Source organism: Orcinus orca, chromosome 11 (assembly GCF_937001465.1).
Source record: "Orcinus orca chromosome 11, mOrcOrc1.1, whole genome shotgun sequence".
Classification (NCBI taxonomy): domain Eukaryota; kingdom Metazoa; phylum Chordata; class Mammalia; order Artiodactyla; family Delphinidae; genus Orcinus; species Orcinus orca.
The window spans coordinates 49539772-49554857 of NC_064569.1; the positions used below are offsets into that span (position 1 = coordinate 49539772).

At 32.7% G+C, this 15086-nt stretch overlaps 1 protein-coding gene across 6 annotated transcripts in view; it reads left to right on the plus strand.

The window, feature by feature from the left end:
• Window positions 1-15086, plus strand: part of USP15 (ubiquitin specific peptidase 15) — a 692408-nt gene that overhangs the window by 628637 nt on the left and 48685 nt on the right. For 5 of the 6 annotated variants that reach the window (XR_007469967.1, XM_049693967.1, XM_004276581.2 and 2 more), the window contains one exon: window positions 7222-7308. The exons of the other annotated variant lie outside the window; for it this stretch is intronic. Coding sequence is in view for 4 of the 5 variants with exons in the window: in XM_049693967.1 (XP_049549924.1) it covers window positions 7222-7308 (87 nt within the window). In the remaining variant the exon portion in view is untranslated. The remainder of the gene's footprint in view (window positions 1-7221; window positions 7309-15086) is intronic. 6 annotated transcript variants of the gene reach the window in all.

The following is a 15086-nucleotide window of genomic DNA, read 5'->3' on the forward strand; positions in this document are numbered from 1 at the left end:
AAAATATTGACGAGACATGTGAGTAAAAATCTGGTGGAGGAAGATAAGCGTCATTGATAACTGAAGAGGCAGTTTTCATGGGCTAGAAAATATTCAGAGAAGAATCCAAAATCAACAAGGTAAGGCATGAGAGGCTAAAAAAAAATCAAATAGAAAGCTAAGCCAGTAGTTCTTAACTCATATATTGTCCCCCTGCCGTCTGTGGTGTTCTGATTAACAGAATTCCAAATTAGTGACTGAAGCACTAAGTGTAAACTTAATCTAGTGGCATATTAGTATTTTTACAGCACTCTGTCCCTGAGTGCTCTTCTTGGAGAGAGGAAGCACTTTATAAATAAAACCATTGCATACTATTTTTCAGTTAGGATAAATAATAAACATCTAGGTGACTGCAGTATTGTTTTTATTTTTTTTACACCAGCTGTTATGCTATTGTACCTGTTTAAATACAGGTAGAAAAACTTAGCATATACTTTAGAATTTTTTAAAGAGTTATTAAGCCCAATTTGCATATATAGTAATTGCACAGTTAACTGTATAAATGGATTCAGAAATGGTGGATAGACCTATTAGATTGAAAATTCATATTAGGAAACTCTTGTCAGATAAAGTGTTTTCATTTTAACAATAAACTGTACAGAGACTTTTTAAGTATTTATAAGCATGATAGTCTCTGCTTACTTGAAAGATTAGATTTGGTTATGACAGTTTTATTTTGGTACTAAAAGAACAGGTTATTATAGTTCACAGAAAGTGCATTCTTAAAGTTTCTATGAAAGTATACAAATTTGTTACCAATTTTAACCTTGTTCAAATACTGGAAATGGGGGATTGAGTGATTTTGGATGTAGCGGTCGAGAGGATGGCTCAAGAGCCAGTTTTTCATTTCTTGTCCTTCATGCATATTCATATATTTTAAGTTAATAACATGTCTTCAATTTGAAATGCAACCTGTGAGCCATAAATCTAGGGTAACATTCTAAAACCTGCAATTTCTTGTCATTTTTAAAGACATTTTGAGTCTTTATAAATTTTCTTTCATGCTTCATCTCATTTTATCTTATTCTTATTATTGGTCTCATTAAGAAAAAGACATAGAACACGACATTGTAAATCAACTATACTCCAAAAAAAATTTTTTTTAAAGAAGAAGACATAGAATGACTTTTTCTGAGACTCTATAAAGTTTGAGGTAATGGAACAGCCAAACAGAACTGCCTAGGATGAAGTTAAATATAGGGAGCCAAAGCTTGGAGAGTAATGAGAACTGCAGGTATGGAGTTATATTCCTAGAAGTGAGAAATATAAGGTGTATGTGAATTATCTAATTAAAAATGTAAAGAACTGTACACTAAACCTTAAAGGGTATCCCTAAGTAATGATATAAAACAAAGATCAAATAGGTAATCGTGTAGATTAAGGAAAACTTGGATTCTGTTTTGTCATAGAGGCCAAAGGAAAAAAGAGCTTCTAGAAGAAAGGGAATGGTAAGCAGTGCTAAACGATGCAGAAATTGGGGGGAGACAGAAGAGATTCGGTGTATTTGACAAATGATGTCAGCATGATGAGAATGACAAATAGTAGGAAAAGAGGGGATGAATACCTAGTCAGAAAATGGAACACCTGGTATAGATCATTCATCATGTAATGTACTGAAAGAAGAAAGATAACTAAGGTGTAGTTGGTTGGAAAGGCAGGATTCCTGGAGAGAAAAAGAAACTGTATGTAAATCTGTTTGTTATTTATATATACACATCCTTTCCTGGGTGTTTGTCACCTAACGATGAAGGCAGCATAATGGTAGAATGAAGTTCTTGTGTACTGTATTTACCGATAAACTGGTTTTTTCTGGTTATTTTATTTTGGTGGTCCAAACTCCAAATCTTTGGAAAAGCTTGTGCTTGTACATAAACACACACTTCACGTAACTCTGTACTTTGAGGTTCCTCAATTTAATATTCATTAAGATCTTGAGTGTGTATGCAGATTTTCCTTTGAAATGCTGAAAATGCACATTGATTAAATAAATCTTTCCTTCATGTAAACACTGTTACCTACTTTCTGTTGTGATAAGATAATGTATAACCTAGTACTGTGTCTCCAAGTTTTACCAAAGATAGCATGGTCACAGTCAAGCTTCTTAGTTAGTGTTAGCTTCAATATTTAAAAGCCATATCCAAATTTAATTGAAATTAAGACATTTACATAGTATATTTCATGCATAAATGAATGTAACTTAAGTATTCAGTTCTCATATAGATGCTTGATTCAGAGGTACTCACAAATAATTATTGGTTATTTTATTTCTTCCTTTCTCCCCTGGTTTGTTCTAAAAAAGATTTGAGCAATTTACAGTAACACATGTAAGTCAAAGTTAACTATATGAATAGATACAAAAGTCAGGACAAATGGAAAATAAACAATTGTCATAGTAAGATGAAACCGGAGAAGTTAGCTGGTAGGGAGCAGTAAGGGCTTTTGAAGTTACTAAAATTAATCTGCATATGTATGAACTTATTTTGGATCCTGATTCAAACTACCCAGTTTTTGAGACAACTGGGGAAAAAATGTGAACATGAACTGACTATTAGATTGGGACGGACAATAGTATCAAAAAAAGATTTCTTACCTGCTGGGGATGCATACTGTAGTGTTTACAGGTGAAATTATAAGTGTCTGGGATTTGCTTTAAAATTGTCCAGCAAAAACATGAAGGAATGTGGAGGCCAAGGAGATTATAAATAAACCAAGAGTGGTAGAATGTTAATAATTTTTGAAGCTGAATGACTGATATTGGGTACATGAGGACTTGTGTATGTTTGGAGATATCTGTAATAACAGCAAAAATAAAAATGGGTTGCAGTTTTGGTGTTGAGATTGATAATGGCTAAAGAAGAGTAACTGTAATTTTATTTGTTTTAAGTGGAATGTTTTGTCAAATACCATATAGAGCAGTCAAAACGAGGAACAAAAATCAGGTTATGAGAAACACTTTATATATAAATTTCCTTAAATTGTCTTTTGTTTAAGTATTTAACACCCTGCCTGACACAGAGGAGACACATAGCAAATGCTTGTTGAACTGAACTAATCTGTATCTCACAAGAGTAAAAGTGCTTAATTTTTCAAGAGATTTAAATTTCTCTTTTTCTCTAAGAACTTACCCTAGGATGATTGTTAGAAATGGGGAAAGTTTAGGGTTGGTCTTGTTTTTCTTAATAAGATAGTTTTTGTTTTATAATGTCAAAATTTACAAATTCGGGTTGTTTTATATCAGGTTTGAAAATAACTATAAAAAGTTTTAAATAACTGTTTTTGCTATGTCAGCCTTCAGACTTAATTTCTCTATATTTTGATTGCTCAGTATGGTATTAGATTTCCATGTATGTTGCTATGTAGGTAACTTACAAAGAATAAGCTGTATTTTTCTGTTCAAGTAAGAAGTTCAGCTTAGCCTTGAATTGCAGGCTTTTAGTTGAAACATTGGGAATAGGGAAATTAAAATACTGCATTCAGTTGTCAGGGATGAAGTTTAATTTTCTCTCTTCATGAAATCATTTCAGCTAAACTCATGTTTTACCTTCTGTCTTGTTAAGAGACGATTCACTGCCTTATATTACACTTAGCCCAAACTAGCCAAAATTACTTTAACACTAGATAAATGGCTTAATATCTAGTTTATGTATAATATTCTAAGCATTTTCTTCACTCGTCTCTTCAGAAAGCTACTAGTGCGAAGTTGCTAATAAACAGTGTAATTTCCAAGTTATATCAAAGAAAGAGAGTTAAAGAACTCAGGTTATAATCCACAGATTGACTAGTCAACCCCTGCACTAACTCCACAAATGTTAGCTAGGTTGGGCTGTGTGTAATCTCGGTCAGAAGTTGGAATCACAATAGATAAGTGATCTAACTATTAACCATAATGTCTGTAACAGGAGGTAAAAAGTGTTATCATACTTTTATTTAGCTGTGGATCACCACATCCATCCTGCTCTCTCTGATCTCCATGCTCTTTAAGAACAATCTCTCTACCAATAGTATTTATCTCAATGTTTCCTAGACCTCGTTTTTCCTTCGTTATCTCCTCTCTCCTATACATATAAATGCCTAACATACTGCCACATGTATAGTAGACACTCAGTTAACATTAGTTCATGCTTTTGTTTCTTTTCCAGTATCATCTTCCTTGCTAACCTATAGATATAAACAGATCTCTCCCATCTTTTAAAACAAGACCATCAGCTTCTTCTGAATACCACTTAGTTTTTCTTCTAATAGCCAACTTCTTTAAAAAGGCAGTGCTTACCATTCCTTACCAAATATTCAGAATTTAACGAAGTCCTTATTTAACTTTTTTTAAACCTAGTTTATTTGACCTCTCTTTAATACTTCTTTTTGATAACTATCTCCTAAAGAAATTCTCTTATTTTGAATCCATGATACCACAGTTTTTCACGGCTGCCTCCTTGGCACTATGCAGTTTTACCTGCCATTGTTTTTGTATAGTGAAGGAGGTCAGATAATAAATAACACGTCTGTGTTTTTATGAAAATAGTTTTGATCATGGACAGCTACCCTGAAAGGATCTTGTATCCCCCTCAGTGTCCATGGACTGTACTTTGAGAACTGCTTCCTAAACCTCCAAGACATGTTGCCCTTGCCCACTCCACTGTCCTAGTCCCAGCCTTTATTACTTCTCACCTTTGTTGTTTTTATAGTCTCCTAAATGCTCTTCCAATCTTCAGTCTCTTTCTCTTCCTCAAAAGTTACCTTTTTAGAATACAAATCTGATTATGTTGATACTCTTAAAATCTTTCAACATGCCACAGCACAATTGGATAAAATCCAAATTCCTTCAGAGAACATAAAAAGGTTCTTCATTATCATACTTACCTTACTAACCTCTGTGCCTATCACTACACCCTACTCTTTCAGCCAATTCATTGGTAATTCCCTAAACACATCATGCTTTCTATAGTCCCACACATTTTCACATGCTATTCTTTCCACCTGGAGTACTCTAACTTTCCAGTTTCCAACTACCCCTCCAACTGTGCACATCGTTTTAAAATCACTTCATGTTACTACCCACAAAATTTGATTTTGTGTGTGTGTGTGTGTGTGTGCGGTACGCGGGCCTCTCACTGTTGTGGCCCCTCCCGTTGCGGAGCACAGGCTCTGGATGCGCAGGCTTAGCGGCCATGGCTCACTGGCCTAGCCGCTCGGCGGCATGTGGTATCTTCCAGGACCGGGGCACGAACCCGTGTCCCCTGCATCGGCAGGCAGACTCTCAACCACTGCACCACCAGGGAAGCCCTTTTTGTTATAATTTTAAAATTTGTTTTAGGACTTATACTGTTTTATAGTTATTTTGCTTGTATCATTTTCCCCTATTAGAGTATGAGCTATTTGAGATCAGGAACTGTCTCTCTCTTTGTACTCCTAGTACTTAACAAGGGCAAGGCATAATGTAATCATTTAATAAATGTTTGAGTGTTTTAATGAATTTCATAGAAAATTCTAATACTGTTCTGGGATAGAGTTGCTAATGAATAGTAAAAAGGCCACAGATGGGCAGAAAAAGGGAAAAAAATATATATATATATGCCTCAGCCATATATAATATGTAATAAATATAATATAAATAAAATAATCTTTATTTTCATAATTTTTACTATAAGTAAAATTCAAGGGAATATTTCAGTTTCTATCTGTATACCTGAAAAGTTGTAGTGAATTGAATTAAATAGTAGTCAGATGGATACATTTTGAAAAATTAACCTCCTTCATTGATTATAAGTCAGTCTCGGTGTTTTTAGATTGTTTTCCTAAGTTAGCATTCTTAATGTGAAGGCAGAAAATGCCAGAATACTTCTATATTAATATTAATTCTATTAATATCTTAAAATTAGTACCTTAAAATATTAGTATATTAAAATTACCTTTTAAATTTGTTTTCGACATTGTTTTATATTAAAACTTGGTTGCTTGTATTTTTGGATTTGAGGGTGGTACAGTTAAATAAAATCTTGTAAGGGTCTTCCATCAGAAAGGCAGCTAAATAGAAGTCCCACTTAATGTAATCTACCTGTATATAACTTGCATCAACAACAACAAAAAAACTCTCCTTTAAAATGAAGGAAAAACTTTTACCAATATTTCATAATATATAAAACTTCAAAAGTTAAATAAAATTTTATATGTAAGAAATTTTATTACCCACCACTTAATTTAGCAAAATCCAAATTACCTAAAAGCAAATTTTGTAGGTTACACTTTCCTGCCCAATGACCATTTTGCTGTTCATTAGCACCTTAGTAGAGGAAATAAAATAATTTTTAAACAGTAATCACTTTGGGCCTCACTAATTTAGAATTTATGATGACTGAGATACTGGACTGAAAGTATTAGCCTCTTACAGCCCGTGACCTAGATGTTGCCTAGTAAATTAAAATTGTATACAAAATTACAAGGGAAATTAAATCTTTTAGAGACTTTTAAGTACTACTTTAAAATAATCATTCCTATGTAATGGATTTGTTTACTATAAATCATACCTATAAAGCATATTTGTTGATTAAAAGCCATTAGTAATTTAGATTTCTCCAAAAACATTCTGAATTAGTGAGGTGTGTAATAGATAGTGAGATTTATATCTGTTCAGTTTTTGCAGGGATAACCTTGGCCAAAAATTACATCTCAGGATTATGTTTGGAATTCTCTTTGCTATTTCATCCCTCTTGCCTTACAGTTTTAAAAATTGGTAAAATCTATGATATCTGTGTCTGTGTTGTATATAATTGGAATGCCATAGTACCTACTGAGACACAGAGTGGATTTCTTTTACATGCTTCCTTTAAAAATTAATGTTTTAATTCCATTGATTTAAGGAAATTATGGATTGTAAAATATTAATAATGGTTACCTGAACTCAGAACTGGGTGTATTGCATTAGTAGATTTTTAAGAATAATATCAAGTTTTATATTTAATTTGATAAATTTCCTTTGAAAATAGTTCCCTTATATACTATTACTTTTTATATGAACAAATACATTGGAAATTGAAAACCAAAGGGTATATGGTGATTTTGCTCATAAATCTGTTTTCCAGCATTCATTTACTACATACATTGTCATCTGTAGTTCTTTTCTTTATTTCATAATTAATTTCAAAATTCAGCATTTTTATCTAATTTAACATTTTCATATTTTTAAAGGTCCCCAGGTGCATCCAATTTTTCAACTTTACCAAAGATCTCTCCTTCATCTCTATCAAATAATTATAACAACATCAACAACAGAAAGTAAGCACTGAATCTTAAAAACTCTTTGTTTAATTGATCGCCCTATTGTGGTTGCAAAAAATCTCTTGTATCTAAAATTTAGGATAAAAGTCTTAATGCATTAAAATTGATTTTCTTTTAAATCACTGGTCAGTTCTTCAAGGAGTAACTTCACAAGAAAGCAAGCAGAGGTATATACTTCTTGATTTAATATATATACTACAATAATTTACTAAAAGAGAAATAAAGCACTTTCAGAATTTCATATTCTAAACACTAATTATTGAAATATATATACAAGTCTGTTAGAATTCAAATTTTTAGGAACAGTATAAATTTCAGATGTCATTTTAGAACTAGACATGTAATCACAGACAATACATAGTGTTTTTTAAAAGTGTTTATCAGTGATTCTCAACTGGAAGACATACAAATTTTTATGTTTATCAAAAAGACAATTACTTTTTCTGAAAAAGTTTGGAGAAACAATTCCCTTGCTCCATCAGGAATAGTATTCAGATTCTTAGGATTTACAAAAATTACATGAAAATGTGTGCCATATTGCTATAAGAAAAAGGATTCAAAGTCACTTGGGATTCACTATAACGTCTGACATGGATGTATTACCTTGAAAATTGGCATGGTTTTATATAAAAGGATAAAAAGAAAACTCTATTTATAATTAGTCCATTCAATTATGGGAAGAATTTTAATCCAGAGATGATTATTGTCCTTTTACTTCTTGGAGATATACATTGTAGTTTATGTATTAGGTTTACAGGATTTATATAGTTAAATATTTACACTACTTGTCCAGTTCATAAATGGCATCTGATTATTCCAAAGGGTAAATTCAAAAGGACTGAAACTATTCGTGAAATAATCTTTTAAAAAGCACCATTAATTGAATTTATAGGTTTAATTAGTGTTCCCTTAAAATTCATATGGAGAGGTGGGGCTTGACAAAATGATTCTAATTTTAACATACATTTGGATTATAAATATATAATAGCCAAAATAACTTTGGAAAGGAAAAACAATGAGAAAGGATTAATCCTACTAAATAGCACAACCTGTTATAAAGATATAAGAATTCAAACAGCATAGTACTGACCCAAGAATATACCTCCAGATCAGTGGAATAGAAAAGAGAGCCCAGAAACAGACCTTTATATATAAAAGAATGTAATGTGATCAGAAAGTATCCTAGACTAATGGAGAATGGGCAGATTATCCAGGAAATGCTATTGGAAAAATTGGATTGCTATTTCTCTTTAAAACTTTAAATTAAATTAAAATTTTAATTGTCAGGCATATTAAAAATTAAACAGCAAATAAATGGAAAATATTCTTGCTACAAATGACAAAGGAAGGGCAGATATTCTTAGTATATCAAGCTCATAAAAATCAGTGAGAAATTTTTTAAGACAACTTGAAAAGTAGTTAAATGATGCAGCTGGGCAATGAAAATAAGAGAATTAAAACAAACATTTTAAATGTTCAAGTTCACTATTAACTAGAGATATGTAAATTAAAAACATAAACAACTCCATCCACTTTCCCCCACCTCAGTCTCATTGGGAAAAGTTAAGTGATGGTATCTGTTATTGTAAGGATTCTGTTTGAGTGGTTGGAGTATTAGTCCAACTTTCGTAGAAAAGAGTTTGCTATATATATCAGGAAGATTTAAAACACTAATTCCTTACTTCAGTAGTAACAAGATACGTGCACTGTAGTATAATGGTGAAATATTGAAGACACTGGATATCCAAAATTGCAGTGTAGTGTGTTCTCTTCTATTTAAAAATGTATATCCACAGGCAAAAGAGTAAAGGGAAATATCCTCCTGTAATCTGGTTTGTATTTTACATGGTATCTTTTAATGTAATTCATCAAAAGTCATTTTCTCATATGAGATAAAATATTATCTGTGTTTCTACTAATTGCAGATGGCTCCCACATTTACTATAAAAGAATTTGGTTCCAGGTATAACATGTATTTATAGTTAGTTATTCTTTGGAGAGATTTTTTAGCATTGTATATAGACTGTATTGACCATAGGCTGTATTTTGACCAGAGTTGCCATATTAGTATATGTGATCTGGTGCTTCTGTTTTTGTCTTATTTCCCTCTCACAGTAAAAATATGACAGTACAATTTGATCTCAAAACCTCTGACTGCAGAAAATATTAAGAGAGGAATTGGAGTGTTGTCTTAAAAGTTTAGAACATGATTAATTAATGATTCTACTCCTATGACTAGGTTATATTGTTAGCTATTTATATTTGTCTATTTTAGACACTAAAATAGTCCTTTCATATTAGGAAATTTTAATAGCAAACAGCTACTGGTACCACCTTACTTAAAAGTAAAACTTAACCTTTCTTAGTAAGGAACAAAATTTAAACATTTACAAAATGGAGAGTTTTTTTTTACTTTAAAAAACTTGAATTAATGTTATAACAATTATTTCACATAAAATTTATTTCTTGACTTTCTTTTCGACTTCTGGAAATAAGTAGCTGCTTAAGACTTCAGATGGAAATAGCATAGTTTCTTTAAAAGTATGTAAAATGGGTAATGACCTTTTAAGATTAAATACGTTTATGAAACTTCATATATGTGGAGATAATACTCCAAGTGTAAACTGCATATTAAAATCAGTAGTTGTGACACAACGTTTATATGGCATTTATTTACAAATTCAAGACTTAAACTGATGCATTATTAAGATATAAAGTTTTCATTTCCAGAAATAAGAATATTTGTTATAAAAGTAATAACAAAGTGTACTTGGAATTATTTCACTGAAGTTTAATAAAGTTTAAGTTTTTATTAAAGACTAATATTATGAAGAATCAGATGCCAGAATATTGTTCATTCACCCTGTGTAGTAGTTTTACTTGTTAATCTGTACAGTATTAATTCTTGCCTCAATTATAATTTAAGTACATTTTTAATATGTACCAAAATCTTTCCACTCTCCGCATTTTTCTTCTGTCTTGCTGCATTTGCTTTACTATAATACTTCCTCTGAAAAAATCTCTTTAATGTATTTATTGTCTCAACTCTTGGCATTCCACATCGGGGCACATTCTATTTTTCTGTTAATTCATTTAAAGCTCTTTTATTTGAAATGGAAATGATTCCCTGTAAGAGATTAAGCGATGAAAAGGAACTGGATTTTGGAGACTGCCAGAGACTAGCCATCTGGCTTTTGACAAGTTAGTTGCTGAAAGTATCATTTCATTAACTGCAAAGTGAGCATAATTACAGTTATGAGGATTAAATTATAAATTTATAGTGTTTATAATGTTAAATATAAATGCTAATTGAAAAGTCAGTTTCAGCCACCATCACCCTGATACCAAAACCAGACAGAGATGCTACAAAAAAAGAAAATTACAGACCAGTATTACTGATGAATATAGATGCAAAAATCCTCAATAAAATACTAGCAAACAATCCAACAACACATTAAAAGTATCATACACCAAGATCAAGTGGGATTTATCCCAGGGATGCAAGGATTCTTCAATATACATAAATCAATCAATGTGATACACCATATTAACAAATTGAAGAATAAAAACCATATGTTCATGTCAATAGATGCAGAAAAAGCTTTTGACAAAATTCAACACCCATTTATGATAACTCTCCAGAAAGTGGGCATAGAGGGAACCTGCCTCAACAAAATAAAGGCTATATATGACAAACCAACAGCAAACATCATTCTCAATGGTGAAAAACTAAAAGCATTTCCTCTAAGGTCAGGAAGAAGACAAGGATGTCCACTCTCGCCACTGTTATTCAACATAGTTTTGAAAGTCCTAGCCATGGCAATCAGAGAATAAAAAGAAATAAAAGGAATCCATATTGGAAAAGAAGAGGGAAAACTGTCACTGTTTGCAGATGACATGATACTATACATAGAGAATCCTAAACATGCCACCAGAAAACTAGAAAACTACTGTAGAAAACTACTAGAGTTAATCAGTGAATTTGGTAAAGTTGCAGGATACAGAATTAATGCACAGAAATCTTGCATTCCTATACACTAACAACGAAAGATCAGAAAGAAAAATTAAGGAAACACTCCCATTCACGATTGCAACAAAAAGAATAAAATACCTAGGAATAAACCTACCTATGGAGGTAAAAGACCTGTACTCAGAAAACTATAAGACACTGCTGAAAGAAATCAAAGATGACACAAACATATGGAGAGATATACCATGTTCTTGGCTTAGAAGACTCAGTGTTGTGAAAATCACTATACTACCCACAGCAATCTACAGATTCATTGCAATCCCTATCAAACTACCAATGGCATTTTTTACAGAACTAGAACAAAAGATCTTAAAATTTGTATGGAGACACAAAAGACCTTGAATAGCCAAAGCAGTCCTGAGGGAAAAAAACAGAGCTGGAGGAATCAGAGTTCCTGACTTCAGACTATACTACAAATCTACAATAATCAAGACAATATGGTACTGGCACAGAAACAGAAATATTGATCAGTGGAACAGGATAGAAAGCCCAGAGATAAACCCATGCACATATGGTCACCTTATCTTTGATAAAGGAGGCAAGAATATACAATGGAGAAAAGACAGCCTCTTCAATAAGTGGTGCTGGGAAAACTGGACAGCTACATGTAAAAGAATGAAATTAGAACCTCCCTAATACCATACACAAAAATAAACTCAAAATGGATTAAAGACCTAAATGTGAGCTCAGACACTATAAAACTCTTAGAGGAAAACATAGGAGGAACACTCTTTGACATAAATCACAGCAAGATCTTTTTTGAGCCACCTCCTAGAGTAATGGAAATAAAAACAAAAATAAACAAATGGGACCTAATGAAACTTAAAAGCTTTTTGCACAGCAAAGGGAACTATAAGCAAGATGAAAAGACAACCCTCAGGATGGGAGAAAATATTTGCAAGCAAATCAAAGAACAACGGATTAAGCTCCAAAATATACAACAGTTCATGCAGCTCAATATCAAAAAACAAACAACCCAATCAAAAAGATGGGCAGAAGACCTAAATAGACATCTCTCCAAAGAAGGCATTCACATGGCCAAGAGGCACATGAAAAGCTGCTCAACATCACTAATTATTAGAGAAATGCAAATCAAAACTACAATGAGGTATCACCTCACACCAGTTAGAATGGGCATCATCAGAAAATCTACAAACAGTAAGTGCTGGAGAGGGTGTGGGGAAAAGGGAACCCTCTTGCACTGTTGGGAATGTAAATTGATCCAGCCACTATGGAGAACAGTATGGAGGTTCCTTAAAAAACTAAAAATAGAATTACCATATGACCCAGCAATCCCACTACTGGCCATATACCCTGAGAAAACCATAATTCAAAAAGACACATGCACCCCAGTGTTCATTGCAGCACTATTTACAATAGCCAGGTCATGAAAGCAACCTAAATGCCCATCGACAGATGAGTGGATAAAGAAGATGTGGTACATCTATACAATGGAGTATTACTCAGTCATAAAAAGGAATGAAATTGGGTCATTTGTAGAGATGTGGATGGACCTAGAGACTGTCATACAGAGCGAAGTAAGTCAGAAAGAAAATAACAAGTATCGTATATTAACGCATATGTGTGGAATCTAGAAAAAGGGTACAGGTGAACCAGTTTGCAAGGCAGAAATAGAGACACAGAAGTAGAGAACAAATGTATGGACAACAAGGGGGGAAAGTGGAGAGGAGGGTGGGATGAATTGGGAGATTGGGATTGACATATATACAGTAATATGTATAAAATAACTAATAACGTGCTGTATAAAAATACATAAAATTAAATTTTAAAAAGTTTCAAATATTTATAGAAAGATAAGGGCTCGGTTGCTATAAAATGTTATATTTTTAAATGTATATTCATTTAAAATGAATTAATCTAGCATAGCATTAAAATTCCCATTAAGATTACTGGCAAATTTATTTGTTTTTACAAAGTAACATAACCTTATGGGATAAGGACTAGCTTACAACCTTTAGAAGAAAAAATAGCAGCAGTAGTCGTGAAAGATACAGAGGCTGTCTTTTGGGTTTAGGTTTACATGTACTTTGTCGAAGTGTTTAAAGAGCCGTTGGTTTTGATATTTTCCACGACAGACTTTATTTGATTTAAAGAACACATAAGATGTGGATTATAAGTGACCAATGAAGATAGTATTAAAATATTTTTAATTTGTTAGTTTTCTTTATTATCATTGAGCATGTAGACTGCCATCTTACTCTTTGGCCAAGGTTTATACTTATCCTGTCACTTAAACTAAAATGTAGATATCCTTTAAGGATTCGGATCACTTGCATGGGTGTGGGTGTTGGTGTGGGTGTGGGTGTATGCATGAGCATATATTTGGGCATACTTTCCCTCTGTACTCTGACTTAAGTTTTATTATAATTTTACAGCTGATATATATGGTTTTTTTTTAACATGTTGAAAATGTGTAGGCCTTGCATTTTTGTAATATATAGCAGACCTTGATTTTAAGCACTTCTTTTTTTTTAACTTTTTTTTTTAATTATTATTTATTTATTTTTGGCTGTGTTGGGTCTTCGTTTCTGTGCGAGGGCTTTCTCTAGTTGCGGCAAGTGGGGGCCACTCTTCATCGCGATGTGCGGGCCTCTCTCTATCGCGGCCTCTCTTGTTGCGGAGCACAGGCTCCAGATGCGCAGGCTCAGTAGTTGTGGCTCACGGGCCCAGTTGCTCCGCGGCATGTGGGATCCTCCCAGACCAGGGCTCTAACCCGTGTCCCTGCATTGGCAGGCAGACTCTCAACCACTGCGCCACCAGGGAAGCCCCCTAAGCACTTCTTAATGGGGTAAAAGGAAAACCAGGATTCAGTTTCTTGTTACATGTCCTCAAAGTTAGATTCAAGAATCCAGTCACTGAGTGACTATATGGAATTGCTGATAGGTGCCTTGAACTTTGTTATACTGCTAATCTAAAATAAAATACGAGTTATAAGGCTAGTGATCTGCAAAATCCAAAAGATGCTTGAACCCTTTTTTTTTTTTCTTTAAGTTTAAAACAAGTAAATAGCTACAAGTCTATGAATTGCTCAAGGTTGCACTTCTTTGGAGCCTGCTCTTTTTGTTTAACTTTGCGATAGCTTGGTTTTTCAGTCTGAGAGTTGATCTTTTATTTGTGATGAAGGGGGTTGTTTTCTTAAAAATACAAAAATATTAGTGGGATAGCATTGTGTGCGTAAATTTTGGTTGATATGGTTTTGTGTGTTTTACCTGTTGGTTTGTTAGGGTGTGTATGTTTACTAAAGGCTTTGTTAGAACAAGCAGTAGTACAGTTCATTTTAACTGTTATAAAGTGAGAGTATAGAAGCTACAATAGGAAGTATTTGAAATTATAAGTAAAAACTTAAAAAAAAATAATACCAGGGATAAATTATAGCCAATTGAGATTGTCAGAGTTACTGATTTACCATGTTTATTTGTAACACTGTATTCATTTATTTACATCATTATTTGCTTTTAGCAAATAACCTTGATTCTTGTTCAGGTTTGTTCTAGTGAATAAAAAAAATAATGATTGAAAGTATGCTTTTGAATTATATCCAAAGCATCCATCATAAATATCTTATAAGATAACCTATTAAAAATTAAGGAAGAATCTATCCTTTTCCACAAAATTTTTTTTAGTTACATGTAAAAAGAAAGAGGGATCTAACTTATTGACTTCTCTTAGTTCTTTGTAAAATTACCCTGATTCTCTAAGGTTGATTATTATGTAGGGTTTTTTT